The sequence below is a fragment of the Watersipora subatra genome, chromosome 7, assembly GCF_963576615.1.
Source record: "Watersipora subatra chromosome 7, tzWatSuba1.1, whole genome shotgun sequence".
NCBI lineage: Eukaryota > Metazoa > Bryozoa > Gymnolaemata > Cheilostomatida > Watersiporidae > Watersipora > Watersipora subatra.
The window spans coordinates 24,424,843-24,447,218 of NC_088714.1; the positions used below are offsets into that span (position 1 = coordinate 24,424,843).

The 22,376-nt window shown below is 36.6% G+C and overlaps 1 protein-coding gene across 1 annotated transcript; it reads right to left on the reverse strand.

Moving 5' to 3' along the window:
• Positions 1–341: 341 nt before the first annotated feature.
• Positions 342–6,167, reverse strand: LOC137400575 (uncharacterized). The gene has a single exon (XM_068086904.1). It carries the CDS (start codon positions 6,165–6,167, stop codon positions 342–344), a length of 5,826 nt encoding a protein of 1,941 aa, XP_067943005.1.
• Between the last annotated feature and the right edge of the window lie 16,209 nt (positions 6,168–22,376).

The following is a 22,376-nucleotide window of genomic DNA, read 5'->3' on the forward strand; positions in this document are numbered from 1 at the left end:
ACATTCTTGGTCAATGCAAAAATCAATAATGCATATTTGGCAGCAAACAAGACTGTGTATTCCTTTACACTCCCACCTAACATTTAAGTGGTAACTTAAATTTATTTTATCCAAATTAAATTTTCTTTAAAAAAAGGACAATATCTGGCATAAAGTGAATACTGCATTACAACTACTCCATTTATGTTACGGTAAATAAACTGATTAACACATACACACAGCTACCACTACAGTCTACAAAAACTATGAAATTGAGTAAACTACATTTCTACATTATTGACAACAAAGAGTAATAAGTCTGATTATATAGGCATGAATCACGAGTAGTAAGATTTGCTGTGTTAAGCTCTAAGTAATAAAACTAATTTCTGTACTGGTCGCTGGACGATTGTGGTTGGTGAAACTGGCTTGCCCTTGTGGTTCAGGTTCTTATTTGCCAAGCGAAGAGTTACTTTTCGTACTTTGCTATCATCACCAATTTGGGTGGCGTCCACTATGCCTGTACTCCAAAGGTTCCGATGTAGGTTGTCATCTTTAAGTAGCACTACGTCTCCTTCCTTGATGTTATCTTTAGCGCTTGTCCATTTCTGTCTTTGACTGATGTGAGAGATGTATTCTGATCTCCAGATCTTCCAGAATTCGTCCGCTATCTGTTGTGCTTTCTTCCAGTGAATATTTCCATATATCTCACCATTTGAGAATTCTCCAGGGGGTGGAGCAGGAGTATGTCCTGTCTTTCCAGTTAGCAGGTGGTTTGGAGTAATTAAAGGATCCTCGGAGTTTCCTATTTCTGTGGCTGTAAGAGGCTGACTGTTAAGAATACTGGCAACTTCACAAAAGGCTGTTCTCAATGTTTGCGAGTCTAGCCTTCCTTTATATTTCAGTGCCATTCCATTTAAGACGGCTCTGGTAGAACGTATGAGCCTTTCCCATACTCCTCCTTGGTGGCTGGAGCTGGGTGTGTTCATCTTAAACTCTATGCGATTGTTCAGGAGATATGCTTTCAGTTCCTTGACCTTTACACTTTCTAGCTCTTTCTGTAACAAATTCTTTGCTCCAATGAAATTTGTACCTTGATCACTGTAAAGTGTTGTTACCTGTCCTCTGAGATATATGAGACAGCGGAGAGCATTTATGAAGCTGCCAGAAGAGAGATCCTCTATCATTTCTATATGAACTCCTCTGCTATAGAGACAAGTAAACAAGACGCCCCATCTCTTCAGGACAGTTCTTCGGTCTTTTACCTCAAATGGACCGAATACATCCATGCCTACATGGCTAAAAGGCGCTGTTCTTTCAAGTCTTTCAGCTGGTAGTTCACCCATTCTTTGTGTTTCCAATGGTTTGCGCAATCTTGCACATGTGACACACTTACCAATCTCTGTTTTTACCATAGATGTGCCATTAGTTATCCAGAACCCAGCCTCTCTAATTGCTGCCAATGTGCTTCTTTGGCCTAAGTGATGTATTTTGTCATGTAAATTACGAATGATCAGTCTTGCTATATGCGTGCGTTTTGCTATGATGATTGGGAACTTCTCATCTTGACTTAGTTCGCTCGCCCTTCTTATCCTCCCACCAACTCGGAGTAAGCCGTCCTTATCTATATATGGGTTCAACTTGGCAATAACGCTAGATTTGTTTACTTCTTCAGAACATTCTAGTGCCTTTACTTCTTCAGAGTATGTCTCCGCTTGTAGCGTTTTGATGACGAACACTTCAGCTTCATGAATTTCTTTAGGCGTGAGAGCCTTTGTTCTCCAGATATTTGATGTTTGTTTACTTCTTGCCGTTTTTGCTATTTGCTTAAGAATCGCATCACTGTGTAGCAGAGATCTGTATGAGCTGAATCTATCAAATCTTTCAGCAATTGTGGGGGCTACACTTGTTGAGAAGACTTTGATGCTTCTTACTTCTGGGTCATTTTCTTGTAAGGTTCTGTCAACTGAATTTGATTTCAGATATGTGTCTAAGCTTGGTTTCTTTAGGAACTCGGGTCCATCCAGCCATGATGACCCTCTCAACTCACTAATACTTGCTCCTCGAGAAGCAGTATCTGCTGGGTTATCTTTTGAGCATACGTAAGCCCACTGCTCAGATGTCGTTGTTCCTTTGATTTCTTGAACCCGATTTGCCACATACATGTGAAACCTTTTAGTGTCATTCGATAGATATCCTAGCACTATTTTGGAGTCTGTCCAAAAACATTCCCGGTCGATGGGCATTTTTAATTCTTTTCTGAGGAGAATGCTCTGACGAGTGGCAATCACAGCTGCTTGGAGTTCCATTCTTGGGACAGTAACACTTTTCATTGGGCTAACCCTAGCTTTTCCAAATATAAGTGCGCAATGCACTTTACTGTCTGTATCTATAAATCTTAGATAGGAACAAGCTCCATAGCCTGATAGGCTAGCATCACTGAAATGATGAATTTCTGTTCTCTGAATCGTAGTGTATGGCTTTACACATCTTGGAATACGCACCATCACCAATCCTTGCAATTCTTGTAGCCATGCGTCCCACTTTACTTTTAGTTCTGGGCTGATAGGTTCATCCCATGGTTGTTTGTCAGATGTACAGATCTGCAGAAGTTGCTTGCCTTTTAATATGAAGGGTGCCAATAAGCCAAGTGGATCGTAGATTTGAGCGACACTGGATAGGAGTCCACGCTTTGTGGCATCTTTAGCTTGCACGTTGTTGGTGAAATGAAACTCATCTGTGTTTACATCCCATTCTAAGCCAAGTGTTCTTTCGTTTGGCAGTTTATCTGTGAACAAATCTATACTTTTTACAGTTTCACTTCTTTCGCTGGTTGGAACTGAAGCAAGCACTTCTCTTTCATTGCACACAAATTTGTGTAGTCGAATGTTTCCTTTTGAACAAATGTCTCTTGAGTCTTTTATAAGTTCTATAGCCTCTGTTTGGTTTGCAACACTGGTGATTCCATCATCTACATAAAAGTCTTCTAGTAGAAACTGTGCAGCACTCTTAGATATATCACTGTAGTCCGTGGCCAGTTTCCTTAGTCCAAAGGTTGCTACACCAGGCGATGACGTGGCGCCAAAAGTATGAACCTTCATTCTTAATTCTTTAGTTTGAGTGAAGTCTTCGTTTGTCCACAGGAACTTGAGGAAATTACGGTGTTTGACTGGCACGTGAAAGTTGTAAAACATTTGCTGTATGTCACAGCATATAGCAATGCTCTCTTTTCTAAAACGACATAGTATTCCCACTAAACTATTTATGTGGTCAGGTCCTTGCAGCAAGGTGTCGTTTAAGGATATCCCCCTATATTTAGCACTTGCATCAAAAACTACCCTGAGCTTTTTCTTCTTTGGGTGTCTTACTCCGAAATGGGGTATGTACCAGCCTTTAGTGGTTTCATCTTGAGTGGTTGTTGGGCATTCTTCTGCATGACCAGCTTGCAGAAGGTCCTCCATGAATTTGACGTATTCTTCTTTGTACGCTTTATCCTCCTTCAGTTTCTTTATGAGCTGTGCCAGGCGCTTCTCTGCTTGAGGTCGATTGTCTGGGAGCGTGGGTGCTCCGTTTTTGAATGGAAGTGGGAGAACATAGGTGCCCTTTTCATTTTGAACAGTTTCTTCTGTAAGCATTTTTGTAAATAGAATGTCCTCTTGGGATGCGATACCATGTTCTGCATCTTTAAAGTCCCTTTCTAGCATGTTCAGTATTTCGCTATCTTTCTTTGTATCTGTTTTATATGATGAGACGTTCTTCAACAGGATTTTCTTGTTTGTTCCTCCACAGAGCGTCCAACCAAATATGGTTTCCATCGCAAAGGTCTCTCCAGGGCCTCCTGCCACTGAGCTGAGAGGTGTAAGTGCTTGTGGGCAGTCAGACCCTATCAATAACCCGACGGGTATGTCGAGGTAAGATGGTATCTCTTTTCCTAAGTGTGAGAGATGATCCAGTCGGCTAGCTTTTTCTTTAGTTGGGATTTGCTCTTTCTTGCATGTTATATAGTCTTGTTCGTATGCGCTTACAGTTACATGTGCATCTGTCATATAGCCTTGTATGGTTATATTGTCGTACTTCTTTACTCTTTTAGTCGTTTCACCGTTTAATGTGCATACAACGACATCTTCACTTTCGCCTTTAGACTCGATGATGTTTGCAACTGTCTTAGTGACAAAACAGGAATCTGACTGAGTATCTAATAGAGCGTAAACAAGCAGTTCTTTGTTTCCAGAAGATACATAGACTGGTACAGCCATGCTGAGAATCTCTGATTTGAGTTGAGTTTTTCTTACATTTACTTCGGTGTTTGGGCCAGTATTTGACTTTGCTTTACTTTCTCCTTTCTCTTTTGTTTCCCTATTTGGTGGTGAAGATTTTGAGTTGTCTTTATGTTCATCTGATCTTTTGCCTCTTGGCTTCCAATTGTCGTCGTGAAGAACTGTAGGGTGCGCTCTGTTACATCTTTTACAGGTGTCCTTTTTTCTACAGGTTTTTGAACGATGTCCTGTGGTTAAGCAGGTAAAACACAGGTTGTGTTCTTTTACGAGCGTCACTCTTTCCTCATAGGGTTTAGCTTGTAATGTATAGCAGACATTTACTTTGTGTCTTCTCTTGCAGAAGAGACAAGTGTTTTCTTCTTCAGCTGATGTCTGGTAGTTCCGGACTCTTTGCCTTGTGCTTCTGTCTTTATCATCTTTGTTCTCTTTAGTTGAAATTAGTGATATTGTTAATGTCATTACATGTGCTTCTTCTTGTATGAAATCTGTGAATTCGCAAAAGTCTGGATATCTCTTTTCTGACACTTGTATCCTTGCGATCTTTCTAGCCCAACGGTTTCGTAGCCAGTCTGGGAGTCTCTGTATCATCTTTTCATTCTCATTGCAATCATTTAAGATTTCGAGTGAGGGTATGGTGCTCATCGCACTACGTATGTGACACAAGAAGTCGCCTAACTCTCTTAAGCCTTGGCCGTCTTTTGCACTTATCCGGGGCCATTCTGCAAGTCTCTGTCTAAATGATCTAGAAATGCTTTGCTGATTTCCATACCGTTCTCTAAGCTTTTCCCTTGCCAATTCATATGCGTCTGCAGTAGCCACTAGGAAGTATCCATCTATGCATTTCCTAGCTTCTGCTTTTACGTATTTCTTCAAGTGTCTCAAACGATCGGATCCTTCAATGTTCTCTGCCTTAAGATAGGCGTCTAAATCAACTTGCCAATCCATAAAGTCTAACGTATTACCGGCGAAAACTTCGGGTTCAACTGACTTCTTTGTGGAACTTCTGCTCAAACTTGCAGCTATGGTTTCACCCAACTGTTTCATGCTTTCTTGCTGGCTACTGATAAGACCTTGCTGCGCATTACTGTTAATTTTATGACTGGCTAATAGGCTATCTTGTTGCGTGTGTTGTTGCTGCATAAATTCGTCTCTCCTGTTTCTCTGGTGTGTTTGATGCATGGTGCTGCTTGATGGTTGACTTGTAGGTACACTTCCGTGTGGATGTTGATAATGCATGGCATTGACTTCGCTAACATCTTCTCCCACTTGTTGTGTATAGTCTGTTGATTGGTCAAGGAGGTCAACCTGCCGGAGTTGCTGCTGTATCGACGCAGCCTCAACAAGGGCCTTCTTCGCTCTTCGTCTTTTCATCAGGTCTTCAAAGATTCTCTGCTGTTCTGCCATTGCCTGTTTTGTTCTTTCTATTGCAGCTTGAGCTTCTATGAGTTTTTCTTCTTCTTGCCTTTCTGTGTCCAGATTATAGAGTTTTTTGTGACAATGCTCTTTGGTGGAGTCAACTTCGCTTTTATACATAGCAAACATAGTCTCAGTTTGTTCATCAACTTTATTTTGAGTAAGATCAACAAGTTCATTGTATAAATCTGACACACTACAAAATTGAGTATCTACTGATTTCAACATTTCAACAACATTCTCAGCGGACTCAGCATCAATTGTATCTGACAAGAAATCGATTGCCTTAACCTGCACATTTATCTCTTTCAACACTTTTATGTTCACTTGATATACCTTACTTTCTTGACCTATTAAAGAAAGAGCTGCCTTTCTTTGAGGCCTTTTATCTGTATTTTCGGTAGAACTAACACTGGGTTTATCCAAGTGTCCGGAATTTTGCTCACTTTGCACACAGCCTGGCTCACTATTGACAGATTCCGAATCGGTGTCGCCCATCGCAGCGCGCAAAGCCCAACTGTGGCAACGCGAAAGGCAGCACAGACAGACAACCAAAAATTGTACGGTTAAAAATGTGGGATTTACTACTCAGCAGCTTTATGGCTTAGTTTTTACAATCTATTGATAAAATGTCTTAAAATTATAACAAACAAATTATATAACTCAAAGGTACACTCTTAGTAACTGATACGCTGAGAAAGGTAACTGATCAGTGATTATCACCCAAGGGCAGTTGCAGAATTAATATTTATTAAAATTATCTATATAAAACAGGCTTCTGATAATAGCAATAATACTACTATGTTATTGCTAGTCTATGATAATTGCTGACCTATATACTGATAGCAGCTCTAACTGAGGGCTGTGTACTAATGTTAATAGCGCTAATTGTCTGTAGTAACAAATGCAATACCTGTCAATGCTGTATGTGTATACTTGTGGCAGTTTACACTTACTATAGTTCTTTGATCCGCTTGGGCTAATGTTTATATATGTATTTGAACTTAGCTTGGCTGGCTGATAATTTCTTTACGACAATATAGTCACTCTGTATCTGTAGGCACTGTATTGTGGGCTTGTATAGGTTCTGTGTAGCTGTAGCTCTGTGTGTAGCTGTAGCTCTGTGGGTAGCTATAGCTCTGTGGGTAGCTGTAGCTCTGTGGGTAGCTATAGCTCTGTGGGTAGCTGTAGCTCTGTGGGTAGCTATAGCTCTGTGGGTAGCTGTAGCTCTGTGGGTAGCTATGGCTCTGTGGGTAGCTATAGCTCTGTGGGTAGCTGTAGCTCTATGGGTAGCTATAGCTCTGTGAGTAGCTATAGCTCTGTGGGTAGCTATAGCTCTGTGGGTAGCTATAGCTCTATGGGTAGCTTTTCTAACCACTTTGGGTAGTTCTGACTTTTTCAACACTCCGGATGTGGAGGCTTCACTATAGAGTTTTTGGTAAAACTCTAGGCTTTATTCAAGATTGTGACAGTCATATAACGTGTTGAGGTTTGATTTCACTGGTCCTTTATAGTTTATTAAGCATCATGACCGTGAAGCCTAGCATAAAAGAAACATACAAATATAAAATAGAGAATGTAGTAATCAAATTATGCCAAGTTAAAATTATATGAGTGACACATTTACAAGCTCTGATACACAATAAAAGGTTCTAGCAATGGCAGCGTATTAAAAGTTATATAATTCACAATAATTCACAATTAAAACAGTGTTATAATTAATTACCTTTGCCTCCGTAGGCTGTCAAAATCTTGCTTTAGTGTTTGCTGTACAATATAGTAGGTGTGTGCTTATGGCTGGGTTACTACTGAGAAACTAAATCATAAGGCTGCTGAAATGACCTGGTTGCAAAAAATACCTTTTTTAATTGTTCTGTCTGCGCTGCGATTGGTGACCACATATCGGGCCATACTGCTATGAGCGGCAATTACCCTCATTCACGGCTGACAGTAGGGGGTCATACATTCTTGGTCAATGCAAAAATCAATAATGCATATTTGGCAGCAAACAAGACTGTGTATTCCTTTACATAAAGGTTTGCAAAATATTAAGTTTTACCAAACATCCGCTTGGCCATGTCCCATGAAAGCGTGGAAACCTCCGTATAAACTTAAAATAAAATCGGCAAAATTGATCTTTGTTAAAACGCTCAAAAGAAAACGATGTCTTTTTTCTGAGCGTTTTAACTGCGGTCAAGTTTTGCCTATTTTAATTTAAAAACGCCTCATCAGTCACATCACCTAAAACAAAACGAATCTCAAAAAATAAAAAAATGTTAATACTTTCCGATAAAGTTTTTTAAAACTTCCCATGAAAGGCCCGGCTGAGGCCCTACATAAAAGAAACCTGTTGGGGGCTTACAACGCCCCCCCTCTACACCCCCAGGTGTTCATAACTAGTCGCCTAACATTAGCCGCCCCAACTTGCAACCAATGAATACAGGCCTGGTGAGATCTCCCTTTTACGCCACGCGACGTCCTAATCTTGGTTAAGGTTTTACCGAGTCACTCGTAACCCTGGAACCTATAACGTGCATAGACCCATATTTAACAGACAATAGGGCAAATTCATCTACTGCAACAAACTCAAACAAAACATCATGGTTTATGCAGCACACATTCAAGTCTCTCTTTCCCATTTATGGCAGCTTCCACACTGACAAAACTGCTTCGGCTGGTGGGACTACATAAACATCATGTACTCAATAAAAAAAATGCAATAAATATATGTCATTCATAGATATTTCATTCTAACGACTATCTACTGAAGGCTTTCAAATTGGAAGTTAAATAGATTGCGAGTGTAATTTTAAAAATGAATAAATCTTTAACAAAAGCATAAGTACGCCAATCCAACGATTCGAAGCTTTGGTTTAGGAAGTTGTAGGTGTGCGTTGATCAATTGATTTTCTTCACTTTCTACAAGTGAGAAGTGAACATCTAAAACCAAATCATAAATCTAATTTACTAGCTAAAACTACCAAAGAAAATTTGAAGCAAATACCGGTATAGTTAGGTGAAACGATAAAAAATTATAAAACGGTGTTTGGTGATAGCAAAAAGTTATAATTCTATTAATTAGTACATGTATTCGTGAGTACTAAAACTATTACCCTTAGTATATTAATCAATCTAAGCCATTGTATTGCTAGATGCTATAGATTAAAAAAAGCCGTCAAGAACTCACTGTGCGTCCTCATCTCGCACGCCCGCACAGGAAATTACATTATACCTTCAAACAGGGAAATATAATCTGAATGTAAACTCAACAGTATATCTATAGGAGACTCAAAGTAAAAAATACATTTACCTCCATTCTCCTATCTTTCTCTGTAGCACTTTAACCACCTGATGCTCAGAAAACTCGAACTCACACTCGCAGTAACTTTACAGTAAGTTTTACAATTCTGTTGTTCGTCAATAAAATGTGTCGATCGAGTTATTCATTAAAGTACCAATGTTAATTAATTTAGTAAATATCAATGTCCATGTAATTTAATAATAGAGTAAAATCCCTAAATGTGAGATCACAGACAACGCGTTTTACGAGTGATAACATTTATTACGACCAATATAAAATTTTCGTGCTGATGATTAGCTAATGAAACGATCTTATATTTATCGCTCGTGGATTCTTTTCAAAAGTATCACTCGTTACGTCACGAATGAAGCACCCGCTGAAATGTGAGCTTTTTTAAAATATGACCTCATTCAAACGCATATATCTCTGGACAGGGTTAGTGTACAAAGACAAAAATGACATCAAATTGTGGCTGATGTTTTAGCCTTTTATTAGTCTTAATTTCATTGAATCAAATTTTTTGACGCAACCACATCTTTAAGCCCCACCCCTACAAAAAAGACCCCGAAACTGACCAGGTTTGAGTAGCCTGACTTGACAAACTGTTGTTTTTGCGGAGTTGTCCCTCGTCGAGGAGGCGAGTAAAACAACAGTTTGACAAGACAGGCTAGGCCATACAGTTATCTTCCCCTAGAGTGATAACAACATGAGCGTTTCCGGTGACAACAAGGAGCATTTAGGATACCCATTTTTGTGCTAGTCAATCGTAGTGATTGACTAGATTAATAACATCAGCCATGACAATGGTTAAACAAGGATCATGAATTTTCACAGTTAAGATAGTAATTAATGCTCATATTAAAGAAATTATGATTATAGTTTATTACTCTAATATATGCTTATTATTTAAAGCAGTTCCATAGCGACATGACTTGCACAGGCACTGAATAGATAGTGTTAAGTAAGTGAGTTAATGCAATCAGTAACTCATAGATAAGATAGATAGTCATACTGGAGTTGTATTACATTAGTGTGCTGGGAAGCTAATTGACTGCCATCAACTATGAGCTGTACTACCCGGCATTGCCGAGTAATAAAAAAGTTTTTGGACAGAAAATTTGTTTTTATATAACATACCGTATACAACATTTACCATTTTAATTTTTAAACTTCATATCATGAGAAAATATTTTAAGCAGTTTAAATGAATTAAGAGGAAAAAGAAAACAACTGTAAAGGTTTTCAAGCTTTTTCAAACAACTACAACTTTTAAATTTCATTTTATAGTAAACGTCGAGCCATGACGCTACATTTCTTATCTTATTGTATGTGTTGTCCTTTTTATTTTATCATTGTTTTACTCGTTGTGCTGTCACTTGTCATCACTCATGTTGTTGTCTTGTTTGATTGTGTGTCTTTTTTTTACATCGTTGTTTTACTTGTTATGCTATCACTTATTGTCACTTAAATTGTTGTCATACCAACCATATTTTTAAGTTCTTCACTGACTATATCAATGTCATTATTCAAATTGTTAGAATCAAAAAATAAATTTGTGTTGTCCGCATATAGTGTAGGTTTTAGATGATTAGTAGATAACACAAGATCATTAATATATATTAAGAATAATGTTGGAGCCAGGATAGAACCTTGAGGAACGCCGCAATTTATACCTGAAAAGCTAAATTTATAGTTTCTATAAAGGTTACTTGTTGTCTATATTCCAAGTAGGTTTTTTCCAGTGAATAGAAGACAATGAAAAGTGAATATATTTTAATTTGTGAATGAGTATATTGTTGTCAACAGTGTCAAAAGCTTCACTAAAATCAAGAAATATCTCTAATACTGTTCTGTCATGGTTCTTTGCTGATAAACTTTATTTGTGAGCTCAATTAATGCTTGATTAGTGTTTCGATTTTTTCTAAAACCAAATTGTTGTGTCGTAAGAATGCTGTTATTTCCTAAATATTGACATATTTGCGCATTAGCAACTTTCTCTAAATTTTACTAAAAACTGGCAATATAGATATTGGTCTATAATTTGATAAAAGCTTTGGTGAACCCTTTTTAAACAAAGGTTTAACTTTTGCTATCTTAAGGCTGTCAAGGAATATACCTAATTGTAAGCTGGTATTTATAATATGAGCTAGAGCATAAGCTAAAGCAGGTGCTGCAATTTTCACAAGCTTTGCTGGGATTGAATCTAATCCTGTAGCTTTATTTGCATTTAGCCCACGCAACAAATCATCAACATAATCCCCACCAACACTGCTGAACTGAAACTGCACGTCTGTTGGTAACAGATAAACATTTTCCACATTGTCTCAAAGGCCTGGAGTGTTGTTAAAGGCCTTGGCTAATGTAGCTCCTATGGATGTAAAATGTCGTTTAAAACAATTGGCTATCTCTTGTGAGTTTTTAATTTCTGTATCGTTGTGAAGAGGTGCAGAGGTGTGCATGCACAGCTCTGCACAATTCTGTGAATTTCGGCTGAATAATTTTGTGTTTTTTGTTCATTTCGTGATTTCGGTCAGAACCAACAAAAAAATTGTCATGTGTGGCGGTACCTTAACTCTTGAGTTCTTAACGTAACCTTAACCCACCTTAACTTTTTGCATCCTAACAGTCTTACAAAGGAGTCTAAAGAAGACATACAAAATTTGAATGATTAATTTAATAATTGGATAGTTTAATATTCAATTTTGATATTTAATCTATTAAATATTCAATTAAAAATAACTAGTGGTATGACTGTATGATGATATTTGTTGGTTTGTTTAGGATTCTGCTATTTAAAGACAAACAAAAAAAGGCTGAAAAACCAACTGAAGTAGCACTGAAAAAGTCCATCGCTGATCTTCTATGATTTGCAATACTTGGCATGCAAACCAGCAGATCGATTCTGCATATATATATATATATATATATATATATATATATATATATATATATATATATATATATCTTTATTATTATAATGAAATAGTTATCACTCACGTGCTGCGTCATTTTTTAAAACATGCAAATGATAAGGTTTTTCTATGTATATCTACGCGTTGTATTAGATGTCATTTATTATCTGTAGATTTGACTACGCAACATTTATTTTTAAATTGAAAAAATAACCTTTGGCTTAATTGGTGCTTTTTATTGGCTGTGGTTTTTCATAGTTTATGTTATTCTAAGCGATAAAAGTTGCTGATCATATTTTATCTTAGAAATAAAAAAGTTTAAACCAATGAAAACCATCTGCAACCATCTCCTCCTTTGAGGTTAGGAGGTTCAACTTTCTAACCTCCAACTTCTGACCTAACTTCTGTTACATATGTAGTTGTCTTCTCATTGTGCCCTTCTAACCTCTAACTTCTGACCTAACTTTTTTTATACATGTAGTTGTCTTCTCATGATCTTGTTTTAGCATCAGAATAAAATAAAGCAACTGCCACATACAATTTTTTAAACTTTGCTTAAATTGGATTGGTTAGCTATCTATGTCTATGGCACTAAGACATAAGGAGTCAACGAAACAAATTGTAGACAAACTTTGTACTTTTCTAATGGCTTTATAACAAAATGCTGTCAGGAAGTTTTGTAATTCATGACAGACTTTAGTAGATTTGATTCCCTGATTTGGTAGATTCCTTTGGTAGATTTGACTGTGTTAGTAATTGGTAGTTAACTGCATCAAAGTCATTTCTCATGCTGCAAGTACTCACTCAGTTGTTTGCACTTGATAGGCCAAAGAGTTGTATCACTAGTTATATATTCATAAATGTTAGCTTGTTAGTTATTGTAACTAGGATGATAAGATGAGCAAGGTGATCTGTCATTAAAATGTAACAAAATTTATTTACTCGTAATTAAATTGTATGTAATTAGATTTATTAAATGGCCTGAATTAATAAATTCTGAAGTAGAATTGATTCTTACCGCAGAGCAGTGCTTGCTTATAAACAAAAACAAAACTTCTAGAATATTCTTGAATAGAAACGCCTACTTCTCATCGATTACGCAATCATGAGACATGCATGATGTGTTATGCAGTGGTCATGCACAGAGCATATTCACAATAGTCAAAGCAAAATATGCTACATGTCCAAATATGACTCAAAGTACCATACAATAAAATTGTAAAAAACACAAGGCAAAGGTGAATCTATATATTTATTTCTTAGTGCTGGTCATTCGTCATTGTATATGTCTATCTAAAGCTATTAAAATCTTGGAATAAAGAATCTGTAAAGCAGAAGATGTGATCTCGAAACCTCCCGTTCGCCTTACTCAAATTATCCATTGACAATATGCCAGGCTAACAGCAAGCAGCAGGCAACTCTCATTACCTCTAATTGTTTATAAGCTGATTTTTAATACCCGGGCAATGCCGGGTAGCACAGTTAGTATATACATATTAGATATATATATATATCTTACATGTATACATATATAGAATGCTGGCATATATATACACTATATACATTCTGTGAGGCAACTTAGTTGTTTCATGGCAGGAAGTCAACTCTCATTGGTGATGGGATTTGTCTCCTTTTCCTGCTCTGAGCTGCACTGATGAGGCTTCAACAGCCGAAAAAGTACTGTCTGTAGCATGAGTATATATATAAATGTCAGCATTTTTTGGCTCGCCTGTCCAGTAATAGCGAAAAAGTTGATGGAAGAAAAATCTGCTTCACAGAGGATTTGAGCTCGGAACCTCCAGGTCTGCGCAGCTAATCTTCACTATAATTAGAGACAAGTTCGTCTGTCCAAAGCCACGCTAAGAGAGTTAAGAAAAAAAATTTGCTTCACACAGGAGTTGAACACAGGGCATCAGATTCCATGGCAAGCGTGTTACCACTACACAACTCAATCACATTACTACTTTAATGGATAATCATACTCATCACTCATGACGATCTCTCATAGTGTAAGGGATTGCCATGCATACTAGTAATAATAAAACCACACACGCACATCTGTATGCACCCAACATGTATACAACTAAGACTAGAATTTGTGACAGCTTATTTATAAATATTCTATAACAAACAGACTTTCGTATTTTTCTGCAAACACAGCCTGTATAGGGTGCTTGTAGGAATAATAGCTGTTTTTATGTTAAAGGTTAACAGTATCAATGTCTATTTCAAAATAAATCTAAATAATAATTGAGAAGAAACTTATATTTTAACTCTTGCCATTATGAGTTGTTGAGAAGTTAGGCTTAAAAGTACAAGGAGTGGATAATCAATAACAACAAATTAAAAGTGATAAGATAAAATAGCATATCTCATTTAGATTTTTTAATGAAAATGAGAATTATTAAAGCATGGTATTATAAAGCTGGTCAATATGCAAAATACAAGTAAAACTGCATATTGCTTTTATCTTTAAGTAACACACACTTTTTTCTGGGCGCAAAAATATACTTTCAACAGTTTCAAGATAACTGTAAACATATTAACAAGCTCATGTATTTTTACTTCTGTATAAAAAATTTCAAATCATGCACAAAAAACCGTTGTTTAGCTTCAAAATTGCCAAAAAATGTTGCAACTTCTAGTTTTAACCGTTATGAGAACAAACTTCATGTTTGCGTAATATTCCATCTAGTTGCTACAACTTTTTATAGCCTCTGTAATGTTAGTGTGTTGTCATAGTTTAAAGTTCACTAGTAAGACGTCAAAGACACCGATAGACATTTCAGACTCTCAACCAGAGACATCAAAAACACTAAAGAGAACCAAAAACACCTCAATCAGAGATCCGTTTGTCGGATTTCTGATAGTATAATCATTTATGGCAGGTTAACTCACACAGAAAACCCTGTTGGACCACAGGCTAGGTACACAGTATACATACTTCACTGTAATAAGGGTCGTGCCTGTCCCACCGTATGGCCATGGCCAAAGTACTAGTAGACGTAAAAAGGCATACTATGAATGCATAAAATACTATGCACAGACAGTGATATTATGATAAATCATATTTCAAACAACAGACAATAATAATACAGGATGTAATGTGTAGGAAATTGTGTACATAAGGAAATAACTTTAAAAATTCCTACAAAAACCAATAACCATCCTTGGTATATACAATTATGATGTTATAGTTCATGAGGCAAAATAATATGAGTTAATATGGCAGCTGCTGGAAAACATAAGCAATAGTTATAAACAAAGGTCCTGTGAACAGCAGTATTAGAAAGTGTAAACCCTAAACCATCCTGTTTGTCAGTTTTTTTCTCACCTACACATAGTAGAGTTCATATCAATATACACTAAAATGATATTGCATAGTTTAATCTAATATTCTCCTGCAACCATGTAAAGGTAAAGTATGAATATTATTGTCTTGTTGCAGACCAACATGCAAAGAAGCGCAGTTATGAATGCGAAACTGGTTATATATGAGACATTTGTACCAAATTAATACTATGACAATTACTGTGTCTTTCCGCTTAGTGAAGTGAGAACATGTCAGGTTTCACCAGCTTAGACCAGTTTTTGGTACAAACTGGTCTTGGGGTCGTGATGTACTGTCTAGCCTGGGTTCATCTACTGGTGCATGGAAGTTACCTGGAGTGTTGGCACTGAAGTTTGCAGGCTTCTGTGACGTCGTACTCTGAGCAGCATTGCCATCTACTGTAGGTCTCGGCGGAGCAAGGCTGGAGCTGTCAGCCATGCCCTACGTATGATTAGGTGCGCTAGTAGCACTAAGGTGATATCGTCACGCAACTTTTACAGCATGCGAAGCTGGTAGACAGTATGGTCTGATGAAAGATATATTACACCTAGAAAGCCTCTCAGCAGGCAGACTGTCTGGTCCGAAAATATAACTGCCCTACATTGCAGGAGCCTACAAAAGTTCGCTTTACGTTGCTTAGTCTCTTACACTTTTTGTGAACCAAACAGATGAGATACAGCCTGGCGGTGCTACTGACAACGCACTATTGTAGTAACAAGGTCAAATAAAATTGTAGATACACAATTAAATCCATGTTCCTTAGTTAGCTACATGCCGTCGTTGTTTCAAAATGTGCTACAGTTGAGACTTAGTAGTATTAGTGGCAATATAAAGTTGTTAAAAAAGTGTGTGCTTGCAGCAAATACTGTAAAGATAAGACACTCGTCTTCTGTTGCCTTCATTCTTACAATGAATGTCTAACGAGACGCTAACATAAATATTTACAGTAAAATGCAGTAGAATTTTTTCAAGCTCTCAGAATCGTAACCAAGTGGACAACTGTTTTAATATGCATTTTATTTCTTCAGAACATAATCGTAACTATTCAATATTTCATGTAATACCGATTTACAAAAGTGTAATCATATTACAGCTATAAAAGATATTTTTCAAATATAAACAAATACAGAATAATTAATGATGTATTTATGAGAAGATTTTTTTCCGTTTCATGAGAGTGTTACCATTGCGTTGTGACGCAACGTTATTGCTTTGTTCACTTCACCTAGTCCAGGCCATAAGTTTAAGTAGAAAGTCATGGAGAGTGTAGCAACTACCAGCACTGGAAAGGATTCAAAGGTAAACTTTGCTCCAATTATTCTCAAGTGTGGTTGTGAAACGTATCTAGATATATAGAGCAAGGAACCTTGTTGATTCTTTTGAGATATGTGTACAAATAACTGTTTTGCAAAATGTTTTTCTAAAGTTCGTTGCTGGCACTACAATTTGAAAAGTTGTTTCGCACCAAGAGGTGCCAAGTGCGTAGTATACGAAGTGCTGCCAATTTCATGAAGTTTTTCATCACCATGGCAGGTGGACATAAGCTAGTAAATGAGTATGGTGCATGATGGCTGTGTTATACACAGCTGTCCTTTAGCGGGATATTGCCGAGGCCAGGCCGTAGTCTACGCACACAAAAAAACAACAAAGGTCCACGTAGTTATGAGCAAAAACAAAAGTATCCACCCAAATATCTCACCAATCCGATAAGCAGCACACATAAAAACTAAACCAATCGACAGAGCCACCCATCGTGTCAAAATATTCCAAGTTTCAAGTCATGTCTAGCACAACTCACCTTGTGGTTTATCAAAACTTGTCCCAAAGTCCCTATTAATTTGAGACTGTCCAATTGCTGTTTTAGAAATTGTCGCCGCTAGCCTAACCTAACGTCCTGATTCAACATCTCACTTAACTATCGGGCTTTGCTAAAAGAAGGAATCAAAAAGTTCGGGTGCACTCATCAATGCCCCGATAGTTACTGAGATGCTGAAATAAGGCGTTAGGTTAGGCTAGCGGCGACCATTTCTAAAACAGCAATTGGACAGTCTCAAATTAATTAGGACTTTGGGACAAGTTTTGATAAACCATAAGGTGAGTTGTGCAAGACATGACTTGAAACTTGGAATATTTGGACATAATGGGTGGCTCTATTGATTGGTTTAGTTTTTGTGTGTGCTTCTCATCGGATTGGTGAGATACTTGGGTGGATACTTTTGTTTTTGCTCATAACTACGTAAACCTTTGTTGTTTTTGTGTGTGTAGACTACGGCCCGGCCTCGGCTTCGGCAATATCTCGCAAAAGGACACTTGTGGTGTTATATTTAAGAACTAGCTTTGCTACCCCGCGTTGCACAGATAATAAAAAAGTCTTTGGTCAGAAAATTGATTTGTATTTAACATATAACAACATTTGCCATGCTAACTTTCAAACTACAGTACTTTCAAACTACATATCATGAACGAAGTGTAGTTGTGTAGAAGTGTAGAAGTGTAGAAGTGTGCTTGTATTTGTACAAACTACATATCATGAGAAAAATGTAGTTGTGTACAAGTGTACTTGTATTTGTGTAGTTGAACTAAATTGAAAGAGAAACTAAAAACAACTGTAAAGGTTTTCAAACTGTGTCAAACAACTGTAACTTTCAAACTCCACATCATAAGGAAAAAGACTTGTGCAGGTCAAACAAATTACAAAAAATAAAACAACTATTAAAGGGTTTAGATATAAATGTGAAATAATTAGCAAGTAATAGCTAAATTAAGCCGGTTTTGCTACGATTACTATAAAGGATGGTTCGGTAATGATACAATTATTACGAACTGAGAAAACAAAATAAAAATCCTGAATAGGTTGAATTAATAATGACAATTCTTGCATAGAAGTTTGTGTTTAAAAATTCTACTGTTCCAACAGAAGACATCCATCAAAACATTGAGTACGATGATACTATTATCTCTCGATACCGGTACAAATAAAAAAATGAGATATCGTACTTTGTCTGACCGAAAGGAGAGAAAATGTCGAAGCGCTTCTCACAAATACAGTATACTTGTCCGCATGAGAAGAATTGCCCTCCAACTTAGATGTAGTAATTGAACCTTACAAAAAATATTTTTAGCAGGAGCATCGTAATGCGTAGCCGCATTGGTAAAATAATCAGTGTGCCCTATAGCTATAGACGGAAAAACACACATACGGACGGGCACACCACCTTTGAGAAATATATATATACTAGCTGCAACACCCAGCGTTGCCCGGGTAATAAAAAAGTCTTTGAACAGAAAATTGATTTGTATTTAACATATAACAACGTTTCCCATTCTTACTTTCAAACTACATATTATGAGAGAAGTGTTTTGTGTAGTTCAAATTAATTAAGAGAAAAATAAAAACAACTGTAAAGGTTTGAAAACTTTGTCAAACAACAGTGCCTTTCAAGCTAGTAGCCTGGCATATTGCCAATGGAAAATTCCACTAAGCTAGTTAATAAGGCTAGGCTTTTAATGACGGTAAGCCATGACTTTGCGTCTGCATTGTTGTCCAGCTCTGCTGTTCTAGTAATAGCCGGAATGCGTACCAACAGACCAACATAAAATATATGTTGTCAAAGTATGTCTGTATATTATACAGACATACTTTGAGAAATATATACATACAGTCAAACATGGATAACTCGCCCACAGATAGCTCGAACACATGATTAATTCGAACGGTTTCTTTGGTCCGTTCCCACGTAATGATAAATTGCTATAGATAACTCGAACTCAACACTGTTAACTCGAACCGTTTTTTGCCCAACGGCTACCGAAACGGTTGTTATCGCTTTAGAAAATCACTTTATTCCAAGCCATAGAGGTAAACCTCAACTTTTCGTAATTTGTAAGCGTCGTTATTACCACCATCGGCAAAATATTTTTGTCAACGACTTTTCTAAAGGTTTGGTGAAATTTGATTTATACCAAACATTCGCTTAGCGACCGCCCTTCGGAAGCAAGGTAAAGTGAGGTAATCTTTGCATAAACTTCAAGAAAAATCGACAAAATTGATCGTGGGTAAAACGCTCAAAAGAAAAAGATGTCTTTTCTTTTGAGCATTTCAACAACGATCAAGTTTTGCCAATGTCAATTTAAAAAACGTCCTGGCAATAACATCACCTCAAACAACAAACCAGTCTCAACTGATAGAAAAATCTCTACTTTTTGATAAAAACGTTTTAAACTTTACATTAGCAGCATCTAATTTGAAACAAGCCATTTGTGATTCTGATTTATATTATAGTTTGTATATGTACATGTATCTACTAATAAATAAGTAAATACATGGACTTGCGACAGTGCTCTGATAACTTGAACCCTCTGATAATTCGAACACTTCCGCTCGGTCCCGTGAAGTTCGAGTTATCCATGTTTTACTGTATATAAATATAGACAGAGGCATCGTAGCGTAACGTGTAGGAGCAATGCTAAAGTAATAGCTATAGCTGGACAATCAAAACGACGAATACACATACGACCACATTTGAGAAATATATATATAGATGTAGCTAAACCCAACCTGAAAGGTTTTTACTTTATGATGGTCTCTTAAGAATGTAATCATTTACTGAATATTTTGCAGGGCAAGAGTAGAAATTTTTGCTGTGCATTTGGGTGTTCTAATACTCCAGCAAAAGACAGTATACTGAGTTTGCACACCTTTCCATCGGAAGAAAAATACCTACACAGACGCAACAAAGACTGGATGCCTTCCAAATACTCTGTGCTCTGTAGTGATCATTTCACAATAGACTCTTATCGTAAAGCTCATGGTAGGAAGATGGCTGCCATACTAAAGTCAACTGCTGTACTAAGGGTATTCATTCTTATTATCAATATTATCAGAATTATAACATAACTGTTTATGATCCTGATGCTCAGTTATCTTGGGTGTTATGCTGTTTGCATAACACCCAAGAACCAACATTTTCCCACAAGCAAACACTCGCTTCGCTTTTTTTGGGAGCTTTATGATAAATGCATATGTGCACACAACTCCCGAAAAGTATCTGCGAATGGCCAAACGCAAACCCTTGTACCAAAATCTCATCAACAATTTTAACCATTTTTATGTAGAGTTGTTTAAGTATAATAACCATACAAAACACATATTCACCTATTTAAATATGTTATTAAGTCTTTGAAAATTCTCGACAATATACTCAAACTTACCCATCTGATCGAATAATACATAATTAGACAGATTAGTTTGGCCTAAAATCGCCATTAAATCCTGACAAGCCTTAATTAATCAAAATTAAGACCGGCTAACGAAACGCCGATAAAGCCGTGCGACAGAGAGTAGAACCATTAAATCATGTGCATTTCATGAGAAAAACGTGCACATTTCACCAGTCTATGGCATTGTCCAATTGCCGAAGGTTTCTGTAATTAACGTAAAAGTACTAAAAAGTAATCTTTTCCTTTTTGCCGATTTTAAAGATAACTGACATTTTGGACACTTATAATGAGTACTTTGGTATTCCAACTGATGTCTAAAGCAGTGAAAGCAAAGGAAATGACGATGATATATTTTTAACGATTCTTATAAGATTATTACAATATTTAGTTATAAGAATAATTATTCGAATTTACAAGATTGAAATATATAGTGACCATTGATGGGCAATGTGTTACTGTTATTATTTTCTAAAAATTTTGTTGATGATACTAAGGCTGTGCCCAATATCGCGGTACTGCCAAGCCGTTTTTAATATCTTGCAAAAATATTTAATTATAAGAATAATTATTTGGTTTCATAAGAATATTATAAGATTTAATTATAATAATAATCCTTCGAATTTATAAGATTGAAGTATATAGTGACCGATGGTGTGCAATATATTACTGTTATTATTTTTCTAAAGATTTTGTTGATGATACTACGGCTGTGCCCAATATCGTGGTACTCCCAAGCCGTTTTTAGTATCTGCAAATTTAAGTTATAGGCCTACACTTTCTTATAGATATACAGCTATTTCCATGACAACCAACTAAAATTTTTTGAGATTTTTAAATTCAGCATAATTGTTTGCGTATAAATACAAAAGTTTAGATAAATATCACTTCTTGATATTGGTTGCTATGACGTTTTGAAAAGAAAACAAAGTTGTGCATTGGTTTTCGTTTCTCAAATTTTAACACCAGTTTTCTCAGAACTATGTTTTCGCACTAATGGTAAACATGCATTCAATTTATTGACCATAAAATCTGCTGTAATTAAGCCGGAATCAAATTTTTTTTGCAGAATAACTAAGATTTTTCTCCTTCTTTTAGTGTAGATAACTCTAAATCTCACACCCCCCACCCCCCCCCCCCCCCCCCCCCGACTTAACCATGGTTTCTGTGATCATGACCAATGTTTTCACTTTGGTTACAGATCGCTGTTAAAACCATTCTACATTCTTCAACACAACCAACTTTCAAACTGTGTATATTACACAGCAGCTTGCCATTTTACTTCAAATGTTGCATTTCTCCTATTGCAGGGGAGAGATATAAACATATAATCTTTTCCTTTCATTATTGCTGTTTGTTGTACATAATAAAACCCAGTACATAACAGCTACCATTGCAGTTCTCCTATTGCACTGCAGTGCCATTTGACTGCTAATATTGCATTTCTCAACCAGCAGTACCCTTTCTTTTTTCCATTATCACTTTGTTCGTGGGTTGTATGACGGCAATTTCTAGTTATTTATGGCAGACTGCGATCAGTGTACTATTTACCAGTGTGTATGCATTTGAAATCAGTTTGTACATCTACGTAGCTACCTGACATGTTAATTATCAATGTTGCCCATAGCATGGGCAACATTGATGATTTTGCAATATTTTTGGAATAGATCAATATAATTTTTACTCGTACTTTACAAAGAAATATTCATCTTTATGTTTAAAAATTTGCAGGGTAGAAAGTGCATAGTGCATAAGCTTTGTATCTAAAATTTGAAACAAATATCTGGTGTATTTTAGTAGTTATGTCAAATTACTTGTAGCAACAAAAATGTCTCTTCATTCTTTCAATGTAAACAATGATGACTCACTTGCCTGACTAGGAGAATGTGAACAAAGCAATGGCGTTACATCGCAAAGAATGTGGCTATTTTTGTAGGACACCCTGG